We start from the raw sequence: 18,142 nt of genomic DNA, 5'->3' as shown, positions 1-18,142 counted from the left end.
TAAATCAGGTGGATTCTGCAATCTGACATACTGTAGGAATTCTTACTTAAAATAATCATAAGGTCACCACATAAAATTTGATGTTTGGCAGCTTGAGTTGTGGGTGTCTTAGTGTGGGTGCTGGCTCCTGTACCCCACACTGTCAGCAGGAAGTCCTCCCCACTAAGGGTTCCTATAACCCCTAACCCAGTATTCTTAAAAATCAATTTTAATACCATAAAATCCCATGATGAACAAAGTATGAAAATTGAAATGAAATATGGATCTAACCCTTCATTTCACACTTCCCCTTCATCCTATAACCAGCTCTACCCAGAGAAACCCTCCTGGGTGTGCCAAGGGGGCTGTTGGGATGGGCTAAGGGGCAAGGACTAGAGCATGGCTTCTCAAGGCAGCCTTAATCTTCTTCCTCTTGTGATTATGCACAGAGGTGAGATTCACGGCACCAGGACAGCCACGACTGATGTAAACAACCCAGCCAAATGCATTGCAGTATTCCTTTACAGACAGGAACATTTCTTTAATGTTCCAAGTCATTTCCCCCACTTTGATTTAGTTTAGTTACTATTAAAATGAACAAACAAACAAACAACAAACACAACCCAATAAACTTCAAAGACCTTTAAATTTCTTTAGAAGCAATAATTAAATAAGCTCTTAAACCTTGTTTGTAAGTTTCTCTCATGGAGATTGAAGGTGTAAGTCACATATTAAAAGCTTGGAGAGAATTGCCAATAGTCTATCTATTTGTTTTGTTTAATCCCTTGCTGTTCTAGCTTTATTCTTTTTCTAGAGCCTTGCCGGGTCCCACGTTTGGCTGCAGCCAGGTAGGCAGCGCCTGCTGAGGGCAGCTTCTTAGCTGGTGCCTAACCATTGTGCTTCTCTGATCCCTTGAGATATCCTTCCCTGCCCCCAGCTCTCCGTCAGATCTAGGCAAAGGTCAACTTTGGAGATTTTTGTCTATGATTTCATTCGTGTATCTTTAAACAGTTTTTTTTTTGAGAACTCCAGACATGAGTACAGCAAAGGTACCGCTCCCAACCCTTCCCACCCTCCCCCAGCTCCTCCCCTCCTGCCCACTCCCAGGCTCATGATCTCTAGATCTTTAGTTATTATTGTCACATATATTCATATATGTATATACACATCTATTTCCAGCTACTGACTCCACTTAGCATTGCTCATATTTATTTATATTTTTATTAACATATGGGCTCCAGGATTTTATGAGAGATATAAAGACAACTCTAGAAGAAATATCGAGTAGTTTCATCCTGTTCTCTAAAATAGCTGTCTCTTTTTCGGTTGGCTTCTTCATCTCACGTGTATGTGTATCTTCTAACTACACACTTCTCTACCAGGTAGAGAAAAATCATTAATAGATGTGATGCCATGTTGGGAGTGCTCATTGTTGTGACCCAAAGGGAGTGTTCCAAGTGGAAACCAGTGTGAATAAGGACATGCTAGGGGGTAGAACATAGAAGCCTTAGTATATCTGAGTCCAATGAAGAGAGACCACATGAACATTTGAGCAAGAAAAGTTTAATCTGAAGAATTATTGATTATAATAGGGGACTGGAATAATAAGGAATTGGCTTTAAAAGGGTAAAACAAAGTCTAAAGAACATAGAAAGTAGGGGCTGGAGGGGTGACTTTGCTGTTAAGAGCATTTGCAGAGAACCAGGGTTTGGTTTCAAGCACCCACATGGCAGCCCACAAGCTGCAACTCTAGTTCCGTGGTATCTGATGCCCCCTACTGGCCTCTATAGGCACTGCAGGCACCTAGTGCACTTAAATACATACAGGTCCAAACACCCCCCACATTCAGACTCATAACATGACCTCTCAAAACAAACAAACGAATCCCCATCCCACCCCAGAAAGCAAGCTGAGCCTGGTTGCAAACTCCCACAACTCTAGCCTCTCAGGAGGCTGAGGTAGGAAGACCTCAAACTCTGGGCTTTCCTGGGTTATAGAGTGAATTCAAGGTCAGCCTGGGTAACTCAGCAAGACTCTGTCTAAAAATATAAACAAACAAATAAAAATTGGAAAAAGGGCTGAGACTAAGTTCAGTCCTCAGGACTGAAAGCAAGCAAGACAGAGGGCTAATTGAACACACCTTCCATTCTCAGGCTGAAATAGGAAGAGCCTTTCCCTCTGTGTGTGCAAAGCTAAGATCCAGCATAGTTTAGGATCCTGGAAGACAGAGGAGTTTTCCGCAGGCCTCTGGAAAAAGCTTTTCCTTAGAGGAATATTGTTATGAACATCCCGGAGGATGCTCGTGGGCTGGGGGTGGCGCTGCTGGCTGCTGATTGACGTGCACTGTTTGCACCCAGCACTGGACTACCGGAGACCCTAGCTTTGCTGTAGCACCTAGGTCAGGAGTAATTCCTTCCCCCCTCTGTGTGTGTGTGTGTGTGTGTGTGTGTGTGTGTGTGTGTGCGTGTGTGCGCGCGCGCGCGCGCACAAGAGGCAGGAGCTAGAGCAGCTATGTGTGTTAGTTACACTGTGGGAAAATGCTGTTGATGCAAGGGAACCAGAACAAAAATTCTTTCTCCCTGCAAGGTCTCTTCCTTATCCACTTCTGATGCATGTCCATGTCAGCTGGTAAAGAGAAATAGTTAATGAGCCCAGCTCCATCTCCACATAATCGAAAGGGTGAATTTGGAGCTGAGATTCAGTCAGCTGATAAGTGAGATCTACAAGGGAGAACAATGGCCCTGGAACAAGACGAGTCACTGACTGGAATGGGGCTGGGGGAAAGGTCTGCCCGTTTGTTAAGAAGTAAACTATTTTATTTTACTGTATTTTAGTGAACTCAGAAATGAAAACATCACAGCTGGCTTGCGGGAGCCATCCAAACACTTGCCTGGTCCCAATCTGGGCATTAAAAAGACCTGTCAGGACAATCACTAAAAGTTGGCGATGAAGGAGTCATTGCTTATTGTAACTAGAGTTTTCCTGCCTTGCCCACAGTCAGGACAAATCTTTGTCACCCACCAGTCCCACAGCCGCTCAGACCCAACCAAATAAACGCAGAGACTTATATTGCTTACAAACTGTATGGCCGTGGCAGGCTTCTTGCTAACTGTTCTTATAGCTTAAATTAATCCATTTCCATAAATCTATACCTTGCCACGTGGCTCGTGGCTTACCGGCATCTTCACATGCTGCTTGTCATAGAGGCGGTTGACAGTGACTCCTTCCACCTTCCTGTTCTTTCTTTTCTCCTCTCTGTTAATCCCGCCTATACTTCCTGCCTGGCCACTGGCCAATCAGTGTTTTATTTATTGACCAATCAGAGCAATTTGACATACAGACCATCCCCCAGCAGCTTATGGGACTTGATCATAGTTAGGTAGGAATAAGTACGTGTTTTTGTTTTGTTTTGTTTTCTGAGGAAAGTCTAGTTCGTGGAAGCTTAGGGGGAAACACAGTAGGCAGTTTCTGAGGGTGAATCCCAGGGACACAAAACACCAAGAATGGTAATCTACTGCTGTGTACTGGAATCAGTGGATACAGAGTTGGACTCTGGACATTCAGTTTGGTTTTCTAACCTATTTTCACACCTTTCAATTGTAACTGAAATTTCTGACATTGTGAACATGGTGATTTTTGTACTTTTTTAGATGGACCAAGGATATCAATGTTTATTCTTGCCCACTGAAGGGACATGGCTCGTGGTTTACTCTAAGGTCTAAAGTGAGGCCTTGGCCTGGGGGAGAGGAATTAGAATTGAATAGCACCTTCTCTGAGGTTCTTGGGGGAAGAGGAGAGCATTTTGATAGGATGACTGGATTACTACAGGAAACTTTTAATTTTAGGGGTTCTCAGATGTTTCATCACAAAACCCCATAAACTTTTATATAGAACATTCCACTGTTGGTCACTGCCACTGCCGTAGCCCAAGAGCCAACAACTAAATACCAGAGGGCTAATTAAAAAAAATTAATTTTATTTCTCTGAATTCTAGGAAACGACTAATTTTTAGAATATTAGTTCTCAGGTAACTATGATATTACTTAGGAAGTTGGTATTTTAGTCAAACAGAACCTAACTTCCTTTTAGAGGCACACTGATTACGTAGGCACTCTGTAAACGCAGCTCCCCAGGATCATATGGCAAGCATCACCCTTTTTACAACAGCGCTGTACTCTTACGAGTGCCTGAAAATGACCCATGGGGATGTTAACTAGCACAACAAGGAAAAGTTTATGATGCTAAGCCCTCCGCTGAAAACATTTCATCTCTTTTTACAGCCGTGCAAATTGTTATAGGTCCACTGACGATGGGGGGAATTGACTGAGCTGAAGACAAATCAGACAGCATTTAACTGTCTAAGAATTAAAATGGAAAAATATGTCAGAAGGCCTTGGGATCACCTAAGTTCTAAAGCTAGCTGTCTTGAAAGTGTATAAGGACCTTGTGAACAGACGGTATACCAGAAAGGTCTTGGCGTGTTCATTTGGGTTCCTTGTGGAGCCGTGAATGAAACAGAGGTCATAAACCTATCAAAATATTACCTGTGGGGGAGGTGGCTCGGTGATTAAAATGCTCCCATGATCTGGAAGCTCAGCAGTTAAAAACACTGACTGCTCTTTGAGAGGACTTGAGTTTGATTCCAAGCAAGCACTCGGTGGCTCATGACCATTTATAACTCCAGTTGCCAGGGAGATCCAACATCCTCTTCTATCCTTGAGGGTACCAGACACTCAAGTGCTGCACAGACATATATGCAGACAAAACACCTGTACACATAAAATGAATAAATGATTTTTTTAGAAAAGTTCTTGCCATGCAAGAGAGAGGTTCTGAGTTCAGATTTGGCTATTGTGGCGGCCTCCAATGCCAGCTTCAGAAACAAAGACTGGGGGGTCTCCAGATCAAGTTGGCTGGTGAGTTTGAGAGCAATCCAGGATAATTCCCCAGTATCAACCTAGGGCCTCTATATGCAAATCCACTCACATGCACCTACGTGGTGTGCCCACGAATATGCAAACATGCATACACAGTCACATGAACGCCACAGCCTGGAGGCGGCACAAAAGGAGTCATTAGGCCAGATTTATGATATGGTAACTGTTGGTTTGGTGGCCGTGATTGCTCTCCAGGCTAACCTCATCCAGTCAAACCCCAAAGAAAGTCTCCACAGATCTTTCTGCTTATAAAGTCCCGTCACACACACACACACACACACACACACACACACACACACACACACACCCCTTCAGAGAGCTCAGGATGGTCTTACTTTTCCCTTGGCTATCCTACTTTATTAGCTGGTTCATGGGAAAGTATTTTAAGTTTTTACAGGGACTTTCTCCACTTTTCATCATGAAAAAAAGAAAGTATACAAAATAATGCAGAAGGGGTTAGGGATGAGAAACCAAAGTGAAAGAAGCCTGAATTCTGTTCCTGGTTTGGGAGTTCATTTCTCTCTGGCCAAAAAGAAAAGGAAAAAAAAAGAAAAGGAAAGGAAAGAAAAGAAAGACTGTTTTAACATCCCTCTTTCTTCGGAAGTTAGAATGGCCAGGTATTGCCACTTAACCGTTAAATCAAACATTAAAGGACACGGCTGTGAGGGCGGGCTGTGCTGCATCTTTCTGAGTAGTTAAATCTTCAGGGGAAAAAATGTATTTTTTAGCACTGTAACATACAACCAAAAAGAATGATTCTGAAGAGGAACCCAGTGGGTGATTTGCTTAGAATTCGTGTGCATGTAGGATGTATGTGTGGGTACATGCGCGCCTATGGAAGCCAGAGGTCATACTCACATGAAGTCCACCTTGTCTTCTGGGACAGGCTTTCACTGGCCTGGGAGCCCCTTGAGTAGGCTAGGCTGTCTGGGCAGCCCAGCCCAGGGAGTAGTTGGTCTGGCCTTCCCAGCACCAGATTTCACACACACCGCCTGACTCTGTTGCTTTGGGAGAGGAGTGAGGCGTTTGGTTCAGGACCTCATGCTTCTGCAGTATGCATTTACTGAATGAGCTGTGCTCTCCGTCCCTGCCTGGAACATTTTCCTGTAGAAGAAAAATCTAAGCCAAGGAGTAAGATCAAGCATTCCACAGCAGCAACGACACCTAACCAAAGGCTCAGGATTTCCCTATGCGCTTACTGTTAGGGGAAGTTTGGGTGAAGGGGCTGTGGAAATGTTTCCTACTTGAAGCTGAGTGCTCAGAGCCAAGACCTGCCCGTTCCAGGGTCCATCAGTTCCAGCTGAGAGTGTGTTTTTGAAAGGGGACTGAAATCCATCCGCAGTGCCAGATACCTGAGCCGTTGTTAGGGCATTTGGTGGAAAATTTCATTTCCACATTATAAATAACTGTAGGATATTTTAAGGGATCCAAGACTGGGAACTTCCAAGAGCTGCTTACATTAGTTCTACTGAAATGTTTAATGGAGGGAGGATGCCCAGGAAGGCTATAAAGCTGAATTACCGGATATGATTAATTAAAATAAATAATCTCACCATTGATTAAATTGTCCTTAAAATCCCCAACCATTGAGGCCTGCTTGTCTCATTATCCATCAAGTTTTTAAAAAAAAAAAAAAAAAAAAAAAAGGTGGCGGCGGCTAACCAGCAATGGTGGGAAAGAAAGGGTCCCCAAGACAGGATTTCTTAGATTCAAACGACCCTAGAATTCTTGTTGAAAAGCACCCCCTCTGAGAGCCGCCATTTGATGTATGGACTGCTTCTCGGTGCCTGTCAGTTTCTGGAAGTTCCCTGTTCTGAGGGTTTCCTGGGGGGCAGGACGCAGTATCACCTCCCAATGACTTTCTATCTCTCTGTGACTACAGAATCGCTTCTTTCCCCGAGGCTCCTCCCCTCTTCCGTAGTCCCCAGACACTTAGAGAGAGGAGTGAGGAAATCAAACCATCTCCGTTAGATGTGGCCCCAAAGAACCGCTCCACCAAAGGCAGGAGGGGCATGCGTGTAATTGTGTCACGATGTCAGTGTGTGAGTGTGTTGAGACTACAAGTGAGTGTGTAAGGAAGGTGGGTGGTGGGTGCAGTCTCTCAGTTGGGGAAGGGAGCCTGGCTTCCTTGACGGAGCTGGCATTTATGGATGGGGAGACTAGCGCGCGCACGTGGTGTAGCTGTATTCAGGGTTAGAGCTCTCCCCTGTGATCAAAAAGATTATTAAAAGTAGCACCCTTAGGAGACGGCTCGGCAACTCGCTGCGCCTGTCCTGCGATGGGATTAGTGGCCCCAGTGGTCCTGGAGTGGAGCGCTAAGGGCATGGAGGCCATCAGCTGCGGGGAGTAGGGTGTGGGCTAGTTGTTACTGTTGGTGGCGCAGAATCGCTTTTCTGCAGCGTTGGGGAGCAGGCGGTGGAAGAAGATGGAGACTGAGAGGCGCGGGGAGGTGGCTGGAGTCTGAGGGGAGACTACAGGGAAGAATCCGGATAGAGCATGCAAGAGAAAAGGAAAGATGGACGAGGCGGGCATAGTTGTAAGTGGAGCAGGCAGAAAGGGAAGGCAGAAATGATACAAAAGAGGAAGGGCATAGTGGTGTCCTCCAGTTCCATCCCCACGTCCGGTCCGTGAGAGGGCACAGTCACTCTCATCCCTGTCCTCTCCTCAGACCCCAGCACACCTCTCAGGCACGGGAACACAGGACCCCAAGTCGCCTGAGCACAGAGATCCATGCTTATCTTGTGCTTGCCAGGCTCATGAGTCCGGCAAACCTCTTTTTCTCCCGGGTACTTTTTCCCAGCACTATGGGCGCGCGCGGGGTTAGAGGGTGGCGGCTGCGCTTTAAAAAAACGATAGGGAGGGTCGTGACATGTCTCTTGCAGAACTTGGGAAGGAAGCATTTGCACCCAGCAATAAAAGCTCTAATTAATGGCTGTGTGAAGAGCTTTAAATAAGACAGGAGAGGAGGCAGGGTACCCAGCTATCCGTCTACCTCAGTCCTTCAACGGAGGACTCCAGTGTTTCATTGATTGCACGAAGTTGCGACCTTGTCAACTACCTTGTTAGGAATCATCGGGACTTTGGCAAATGATTCTATTTGGAAGCTTTGGAAGTTTTAAAATAATCGGTTAAATAAGACATAAAACAGAACATCACGCGAGAGGTGAACCGGCCCGACGTTGCTCCTGCCTAGTTCGTGGGGTGTAGCAGCCTCCAGCGGATTTCCCGGCTTCTGTGGGCGCCGCACATTGTTTGATTTGTTTTGAAGGCTCAGAATTTGAGGCTGGTCTGAGACACCCACGTGCTTCTGTCTCCCATCAGCTTAATGATCGCTTTAGCTTGAGTCGTGTCTATATAAACCACAAAAACCTAATCATTAGAAATCCCAGCCTCCAAAAACCACATTTTAGGTAAAAACGCCCGCTTTTTTTCCGCACTCCTCCATCTCTCGACCACAACCTTTTGGGGATTCCAAAATCGCCTTTAAAAACATTCCGGAAACAAATACATAAATAAATAATTTCTGAAGCATTTTTTACTTATTTTTAGCCCCCTCCCCGATGGTGGTGAGGAAGAACGTTAAGCCACTAGATAGTCTGAGCCGAAGACTTAATAAAAGATTGAAAATTCACGTATAACCGCTGTTTATTTCGGCAAGCGTGTTTGCAACTTACAACTTATTTTAATTACCAAGCTGTCATTTTTTTCAGTTCTTAAAAAAAAAAAGCAACCCATCTTTATTTTCCAGGAATGACAAGAATGAATATATAAGAAAACAGTGTCCAGGCATCCACTTGAGTTTCTAGAACTATTTTGACAGGCCCTCCTGTCACCCATATTTTTGGTGTCACCTAAAGGGGAAAAAAAACCCAACCCCGAATCCTGTAAAAACCTGCCTCCCACCCCCTCCAGCCGAGGTAGGGTGGGGTGGTGGGGGAGGGTGAAGAGTGTCCAGACGTCAACGAAGGGACTTGAGAATTTTTCCTCCCTCCTCTTTTGAAGTTACAGCGAAAAATAACGACAGCGGGAGCAGCCCGCGGCTCTCCGGCTTCTCAATTTCAGCGTGGTCAGACTAAGAAGGGGTTCCTGGTCCTGGGGGTGCGGGGGGGGGGAGCTGAAGGAGCAGGCACGGATCTATGCCCTAGGCAGGGACCGCCTCCCTCCAGCTTCGGCGAGCGTGCCGGCGCTTCTCGCGGCCGGCGGGCGGCGGCAGCGGCTGCGATCCGCAGGCTCCAGATCCGTCGCCCCGAGATCCGCTGCCCCCCACTTACCTCCCGGCACCTCGAAGCGCGAGGGGGCCAGGGGCACTTGGCAAAGCGCAAGAGGGACGTGGCTGCGAGGCGGCGGCGCGTGAGAGAGCGAGAGGAGAAGCGGGGAGAGGAAGGAGCGGCCGGCGGGAGGACTCGGAGCGCGCAGCCGGCGTGGGGAGCGCGCAGCGGCCTCAGAGGAGGAGGAGGAGGAGGAGGAGGAGACGCGGGCAGGCGGCGGCGCCAGAAGCTGGGCAGCGGCGCTCGGCTTGGCGGTGGCGGGCAGCGCGGGGCCACACGGACCGCCGAGATGGATTGCTGAACCTGCCTGGGCTCCACTACCGGACTGGACCAGGGAGGAGGGGCGCCAGTGCACCCAGGACGCTGTGCCCCAAGGGGCCCCCCCGCTGCAAGCTGCTAACTCCAAGTCCCTTGCCTCTGCTGGGCCAAACACGCCCCCGCGCCCCTCTCGCAGCTGCCACCGCCGGGGCTCCCAAGCCTCCGGGCGGAGATCTGCGCCTCCCGGGTGTCCCCACCCGCCAACCCGACAGTGCCTGGTCGCGCGCGGGCCGCCGGGTCCCCATCAGACTCCGCCCGGCAGTTGGCTTCCTCGAACTTGATTTCTCACCTCTTCAGTCCCGTCACCTCCATCCTCTTTCCCCCGGTCTCGCCTCCACCCCCTCAATTTCCTCCTCCTCGCCCCCCATTTCCACCCTCCTCCCCCTCCCCCGGCCACTTCGCTAACTTGTGGCTGTTGTGATGCGTATTCCCGTAGATCCGAGCACCAGCCGGCGCTTCAGCCCCCCCTCCAGCAGCCTGCAGCCCGGCAAGATGAGCGACGTGAGCCCGGTGGTAGCTGCGCAGCAGCAACAGCAGCAGCAGCAGCAACAGCAACAGCAACAGCAACAGCAGCAGCAGCAGCAGCAACAGCAGCAGCAGCAGGAGGCGGCCGCAGCGGCGGCGGCGGCTGCGGCGGCAGCAGCAGCGGCAGCGGCAGTGCCCCGGTTGAGGCCGCCGCACGACAACCGCACCATGGTGGAGATCATCGCCGACCACCCGGCCGAACTGGTCCGCACCGACAGCCCCAACTTCCTGTGCTCCGTGCTGCCCTCGCACTGGCGGTGCAACAAGACCCTGCCCGTGGCCTTCAAGGTAAGAGACTGGCCACCCTCAGCCCCCGGCCGGGCTTGGTGGAACCTGCCCGCGGCGGTCTCGGTGCCCAGGGGGGTTCTCCAAGACTCCAGACTTGGTGGCCCCGACTCAGGGGACCGAGGTGGCCACGGTCTACCTACCCCCGCAGCGGTCACCGTGAGCAGAGCCCCTTCTCACCTGTGCCCACTTATCACTCCCATCCCAGCCTGGGTCTCCTGGCTAGTTCATCCTTCGCGTCTCCCAGTCACGGCTCTTGCCGATTCCCTTGCTGGAGCCCCTTGGCCCCAGACGCCCGAGGTGCCCACTGTGAGCCTCCAGCCGCTAGCTCCACCCCGCCCCCTTCCCCCGTGGCGCGGGTCCCCGCACTCCTCCCAGGCATCCCGGCCTTCTCTCCAGGATTCTGTGCTCTCCTTCCCGCCTCCCCCAAAGCCGCAGGCCGCTCCGAGGGGTTGGCGTCCTCTTCCCGGATTGGGTGCTGCTTGGCAGTCCCCGGCAGCTCCCGGGCTCGGGCCGGGTGCCTACAGGGCGCCGGTGCCTGAGGATGCTTGCGCCTGGGGCGTGACGAGGTGCCAACCGTGCGTGGCGAGAGGGTTGAGGGTGCTCAGCAAACTTGGGGATGCTGGGCAGCGGGGACGGACAGGGACTTTCGAGCCCTCCTTGGCGGGCTCCGGTTCCCGTTACTCGGAGGAAGGCGGGGTCGCCGGGGTCCCCGCTTTTATCGAGGCCTGGCAGCTGCGGAGTCCAAGGCGCTGGATCCCCGAGTGCAGGGATGAGCGTCGGGGAAGGGGATCCCGGCTTAGGTTGCCTTCTCCCGCCCCGCTCAGCCCGGGAGGAAGAGGGAAACTATGGAGCAACTTCGGCGGGTCAGAATGAAAACAGAGGTGAAAATTCATAGATTTGCTTTATTGCCTTGAAAGAGCCAGAAATCCCCAGAAGTCAGGTCTGCTCGGGAAGGGCGGTGGGTGGCTCCCGCCGGAGGCTTGGGCGCCAAGGTGCGCCCCCGCGGCCTCCTCCACTGGAGTCCGTTAGCTTGCCAGCACCGGTAGCGGTGGGAGTCGGGCGGCCGCCAGCAGGTTGAAGGTGTTCGGGTCCCCAGCCTCTGGCCATAGTTATGGTGCAGTCTGGGGTTCCCAGAGCCACCTGGGAAGGTGATGGTAGCGCGGAGCACCCCCCACCAGAAGAGATGGTGCTGGGTTGATGACTGTCCACTCTGGCTGGTCTAGACGCTAGGGATAGAGGGGGTGAGCCAGCCAGGGAGGTGAGTCCCAAAGGCGCCTCCAGCTCTAGTGGGTGGGCCTCGGACCAGCATCTGTGGAGAGCAGGTTAAGTATGATCTTGAAAGAAAGAAAGGGAGAGAGGGAAAGAGGGGGGCAGAAAACGGGAGATGGTGCCAGTTCCTTCACCCAGGAGTCTGATGCCAAACTCCCACGGGGCCCCTTGCATTTTCCCGGTCGTTGGTCGCCTGTACCCTCCCTCCCCCGCGCACCAATTCAGATTCCGTGTGTGGGTGGGGTGGCGGGGAGGGGGGCCCAGGTCAATCGGAGCAGTTATCTCTTCAGGGCTTCTATCTGAACAGAAATCTGAATGGGCTCTTATGGAAGGGGTATGTGTTGCACTCTATCGCAGGTTTCATTTTGTAGTTGGATCGAGCAGAGCTCCTTAAAAAAACACACATGTCACATTTCTCCTTTTCGAGAGCATCCATTTTGTAGACTAATGTTTTCTTTGTAATGTGAAAAGGTCAGATATAGGTGAAATTGCAGAAAATGGTATTTCCATATGAGAGGTATCTTTTGCAATGTCTATCAGCCAAGGGCCCGGAATTTTCTAAGCAGTCTCTGTGAGGGTAGACATTTTTTTTTTTTTTAAACAAAAACCAAGCAAAAATCTTTTTCCAAACCTAAATTAAAGTAGGGATATTCACAAATCAGTAGATATTTTGTCTATGCAAGGCCATGCATTAAAGTTTAAACTTTATTAATTCTCTGTCTAGCATTCTATGCACCTTCTGGTGTGACTGTGCTTAGGATATAACTGTCTTGAACTGCTCATCTCCAATGCTGATAAAGATGGAATGTGATTCAGTTTGAACTTTTCTTGGATTTCAAACCTGGATATTCTAACTAGTTTCTAAAACTCTTTGAAAATGAATTTCTTTGTTGTTAAGCATTCTAGTCATAGAGTGCATTTTTTTTTGTTTTAACCAGTTAAACAGACCATTGATAACAATAGGGCATACTGTAATATTTAAATTTGTAATACATTGAGTTAGCCAAGGGCTGGACGCTCAGCGTTCTTCCCACCTGTACAATGGCATTCAAGAAGTGGGTGATAGCTGAGGCTCACTCCTAACAATTTTGTCTCTCTGCTTAAAAAAATTATATCTATATCTATATAGATATAGATATTTGGAGGTTCAAATTTTGACAGCGACTTTTATGATTTTCATTTCAATGATGTAACAACAGCCTTTTAAAAATAACTTGCATTGGGAATAAATGCATGAGCCGAGCAGACTTCTCATATTCTCAACATAATGCAATACATCTGCAGTGAAGACATAATGTGAAGAAGTCCCCGTTTCAGAGGTGGTGACAGCAATTTGGCTATCATATCCAGAGCTATGTAGGAAATAAGTTATAGTATTGTTAGGTAAAAAGCGCAGAGGTAAAGACCCTTAAAACAGCCCCCACCCCTGACTTAGAGAACACAATTGTTGAGAAATCTAGTGTTCAAATCAATACAATATTTCCTGAGCCCATACTTCAGGTTTGTGACACAGTTTGACATCAGTCAGCTAGAAATGAATTCAGTAGACCGTTTTCCGTCTGATAACTCACACAGCGCCGCAGCATGATATTGACAGTGGATTATTTTAAAAAGTACAGAATCTACTGGTATTGTCCATAGAATGTAATTTGGGGATTTTAAAAGAAGAGCCCTTGTTTAATGTATATTCAATATGTAAAAAACACAGAACTGCTAGTGGTCTTCATGCAAAGTCCAGGTCACCATTGTACTTTTACCAAAGTTCTGCAGTTTTGAAATAGCCAGTCCTTCCAGGTGTCGAGGAAATAGAAATACATATTTTTAACACTTCTTTCAGGTGTGTCTCACTAAAACCCTAAAATAGTTTAGGCCTCCTCTTCGAGGATGCTCGGCCCTTTCTGTCCCAGATGATTTTAGTGAGCGGATGAAGCAGTTTGCAAATTCAGCTCACTAGTTGGTGGTTGGTCTGGTAGACAGAGTGGCTAGAGTATGTCAGCCCTGCATTCAGTAGCACCCTTTGAGTTAGGGGCCTGTCAGCATCTCCTCTGTGCAGCCTGCTGTTCAGGGTTCATAACTAAGCTGCCTTAAATAGCTTCAAGCTGAAACACTTTGTTGACATCCAGATGTATATCTTAAAACTCAAAGTGGTAAAGGCCCATGTCACTGTTTTAAGTTAGAGAACATGAGACCATCGATATTCACGAATATCACTTTTTTTTTCTAGCAATGTTATAGGAGAAAGCATCTTTAGATTTAGGACCAAGTACTCATAATTAATTTTGTATTTTTAATAACATCTTTCAGTGTTGATGAAAAGAGTTTCCAAATGATGGTGCAATTTCTATTTGAGACGGCTTTGTTGACATCATTGGCCATTTTTCTTACTTTAAATACAATTTTGCAACTTATGCGTACTTGGTGTTAGTGAGTTATATCTTTCTTAAGTGTTTAATGATTAGATTTTGTTTATATCTTTAAATAAATCTAACTGTGGCTTAATAAGGGAAGATACCATTGAGCTTGTCAAATCCTTATTAAGCCCAATACAAAATGTTTTTGCAAAGTTATGTCAATCACAGTACATTAGTTTATATGAAGACAGGGCACGCTGCTTGTGAAACTCATTTAAAGGCAAATATTGTGGGGCCGAATATATATATATATATATAACTTATTAGTAAGTTACAATAAATTTTAGATGGAAAATACATACTTTTTTAAACGCTGGAAAACTTACATTTGAGGAAAAGTACGGTAGGCACCTTTCTCTGTATTTCCTCCTTTGGCAACACTGCTTTTGTGTTTCCAGAGTTCCAGAATATTCACTGCTAGATGATCTAAGTCATTGTGATTCATGGCACATGGATTGCTAGCTTAAACTGAAAAAAAAATTCAATTTGTTGTTGGACATATATTTAAATTTTTGAGATGACATATTGTATTAATTTTTCTTTTAGAATTCAATTTTTTTTCTGAGTTGAGGAAGCTTTCCTGGATTAAGTTCGAAAGCCACACTGTAGCATTTATTGAAATATTCCTATAGTTTACTTTTAAAAAGATAGACTTTTCTTTTGTTTTTGCTTCTTGCGATTATTGAGTGGCCTCTCTCTTCATTACGAAGAAAGATATGGTCAGATTCTATCTTGGAAATAATTATATTTCATTTTACTGCATGTGCAATATGCCAAAATAATGTTAATCTGTCAGAGTAATTGATTAGCTTAGACTAAACTGCTGCCCATGCAGATGTCATGGGCAATTGTAAGCTTCCAGTATGGCAAGACCACAGGAACAGGGGGCCAAGTCAAATTCACCATCGCTCCTTGTTCAGAGTGAGGCACAGATTTAGTCATAATGGGTCTCGGACAAAATTTCAACATCACTTGAGTTAAACACCCCCTAACTTCGTTTTGTACAAGCTGCATATTGTGTGGTTTAAGTGCTGGTTACAGTGGGGTACGCTAAATAAAGGAAAATGTTTCTCAATTCTGGAATGTCAGAACAGAAACTGACTCCTCTCTTTCTCATGCTTTTCTTGATTTTGTTATATTTTAAGAACACCTAGAAGTGTAATTATCATGATTTCATCACGAATTATTCTTTGCAGAACAGTACTTCGTGTTGGGTAGCATAGGAAAAAATTCAGTTCATGCTTCCTTCTAACCAGTTAAAGAGTGGTGCTTTTTAATTGTTCTTTTTACCCCTTGAAACTTTTTTCCATTGCTTGGGTTTAGTATAGATTAAACGTGTAAAAATTTCTTCATGCTTTGGTTTTCTTTTAGATAAACACGATTGAGAATATTTAAAGGAAACTTTTAAGCCTAAGACATCTACTTTAAAAAGTATTTAACATGTAATTAAACTTCTGAATGATATAAAGTCAAGTACAGTACTCCCCCTCCCAAGACATGGGCCACCCCTTCCTGAGAAAAAACATTGGTCAGTCTGGTCTGGTAGAATGAATAATAGAAAATACACTATATTGTAGCCACTGGACTGGACTGAAGCTCAGCTTTAACAGAAGTATTGTCACTGTGTGTGACATTGGCATGTTCTCTAGGCCCGAGTTCTAAGCCTCATAGAAGGTACACATAACTTGTAATTATCCATATGTTTTGCTAAATATGATCTGTAAATACCTGCATTTAATACCATCATTATTATGCTGTTTTAGTAAAGCGGATTTATATATTTCACTCTTAAGAATTTTTCTTTCACATTTTCCCTTTTGAATCAATTTTTGTTTTCTTCTAACTTAAAAAAGTCCATTATGTTAAAAATATGTAGTAAAATAATAGTGTTCCAAGCTCTTGAAAAACCTTTAAACTGAGGCAGATTTCTTTATTATAGTTTTTATTACTTTCTGAAACATTGCCGGATTGGAGTGGAGCCTGCAAAGGGTCAGCCTTTTCCAACAGTATTGCAGAGCATTTGAGGCCAGGAAGCAAAGAGTCGCACCTTCAGTGGTACTCTTAAAGGTCCGCCACTAAAAGCCTGCGTTTAGCAGGCAGCAGATGTGGGACTGCCATTTTCTTTATCTTACCCAAAGCAAGATCACTATAATGAGACTCTGTGCTTATGTGGCATCTTCTACATTTCATAGCATAAAAAATTATTTTCAATTTATATTAGGAAGCCATGGTTCTCAGAGACGAGATGATTGGTATAAGGTCATAGTAGGTATGTAGAAAGACTATGGGGGGAAGTGGAGTCTCTTGCTTTTTAGTGCATATAGTACTTTCTTTCACCTTTATTAATATTTATTTTGAGATCGAAAGGCAGGCAGCAGGTGTTAAAATACAATCTGCCGAATGTACAGAATGTCTTAATAGTCAGGTGAATCCTGGCCGACATAGTCAATTACTTCTGTATTTTCAAACGTGCAGTTTTGGCTTCAGAGAAGCGCCTCATGGTCAGGAGCGCCACCACGCTTGTTTTTGTAACGTCGGCCGCCTCTCACCCCACTGGAGTTGCCAGACCAAGGTGACAGAGAGGAAGTCTTGTTCTCAAGGGATTTGCTTTTGACTCAGGAGACTTCTCGAGTTGAGAATGGCTGTGTACTCCAGGCAATACCGGTCTCCACCAAGGACACTTGGCTGTTGGCGAGGCGTGCTGACTCATCCCCTAACTGGTTCTCTCAGCATTTTAGCTGCTAGCCCACAGGCGGCTGGCTGCTGAGAACAGTGCTTTTTCATGGAACTCTTTCATTTACTTGACACACACACACACACACACACACACACACACACACACACACTTCCTATGTGAGGCTGTGGAGTGCCATGGCATGCTTGTGGTGATCACAGAACACCTTCAGATATTGGCCCTTGTCTTCTACCTTGAGGCAGTCTCTTAGCTGTTTGTGGCTGTGTACTAGGCTGAATGACTCAGACGTTTCAGCTCACCCCATCTCCCAGTGAGGGTGCTGGTATTACACATGTCAGATCTGCATCTCTTTGTGTCTGGCCTGTACGTGGGTGGGCTCCGAGGATTTGAAATCAGCCCCCCACATGTCCATAGCAAGCACTCTGCCTACCACCGAGCCATCTTTCTGGCTCCCATTTAAAAAAAATACTCATCAAACACCTCCTAAGATGCTAGGCACAGTTTTGGGAGTTGAGGCATGTAAACAAACTAGATGAAATGAAGGCCGTTCTTCAAATTTTGGGCTAATTTAGTAAAAAGAGGTATTAATCGCCGATCTATAGCCTGTAAAACTGAGAGTGACTAGACACGGTGGGACACTGGGAATGTGAGTCCAGCACTTGAAGGGAATTGAACTGAGCAAGGCACAAAGTTGAAGAAACCGGGAAACAGCCTAAGAGTCAAGTAAGAGTGACAAAATGTCTGGACAAGGTTTCATTTCATTTGATTGTTTTCCTGGCTGGTATAATGGGGACACCTGGGGGGAGGGGGCACAGACCGGGACCGTTCAGCCCTAAAATATAGTGCCCGTGTACCCCTGGAGAAGAGAGACACTTTAAGGAGGATACATGCCCAGGGTGTTGGGGAAAATCTGAATGTGTTGTGCAGGAACTCTGACAAATGAGAACACAGAAGCAGAGGTGGAAAAAGATGGAACGGGGTGTTTGCTAGACAGACAAGCGCACGGGGTGCTGTGTCAGAATGGCCGTGTTAGCTGGGCCAAGTTACCACAGAATACCTGGGCACTAAATGAAGAAATGGCAGTAGGCGGTGCAGGGAATCCTGGGAGTTCCGTGAGAGGACGGGTGGCCCCTGAGGAGCAGGGTCTTGGTGGTGGACTGAGAACAGAATGCTTTCTATGTGACAGGGAAGGTTCCCTAGGGCCAGCATTCTCTTACCAAGGTTCCCTGTTAACTCAAGGTACACAGCAGACCTAGGATGAAGTGATTCTGAGTGTGTGTTAGCCTCAGAGATAGGTTATCCTGTATCCTGCTGAATTAACTGTTGAAGACCACAGGGGCAAATGTGGCATTCCAACAGGGTAAATGGAATAGAATGGGATTGTGGGTATGGGTGTGTGCTTAGTTATGTGCAGGTGCACATGCATGTATATATGTTTGGAGGTCAGAGTCA

The 18,142-nt window shown here is 46.7% G+C and overlaps 1 protein-coding gene across 7 annotated transcripts in view; it reads left to right on the top strand.

The window, feature by feature from the left end:
* The window catches only part of Runx2 (RUNX family transcription factor 2), a 325,752-nt gene that overhangs the window by 73,435 nt on the left and 234,175 nt on the right, over positions 1–18,142 (top strand). For 6 of the 7 annotated variants that reach the window (XM_037200129.1, XM_037200128.1, XM_037200130.1 and 3 more), the window contains exon 3: positions 9,939–10,315. In XM_037200129.1, the coding sequence (XP_037056024.1) occupies positions 9,939–10,315 (377 nt within the window). Of the gene's footprint in view, positions 1–9,096; positions 10,316–18,142 lie in introns of those variants that run through there. The other variant, XM_028890680.2, reaches the window with a different exon arrangement.

Source organism: Peromyscus leucopus, chromosome 16_21 (assembly GCF_004664715.2).
Source record: "Peromyscus leucopus breed LL Stock chromosome 16_21, UCI_PerLeu_2.1, whole genome shotgun sequence".
NCBI classification, from domain to species: Eukaryota; Metazoa; Chordata; class Mammalia; order Rodentia; family Cricetidae; genus Peromyscus; species Peromyscus leucopus.
This window is presented reverse-complemented; position numbering and strand designations above follow the sequence as displayed.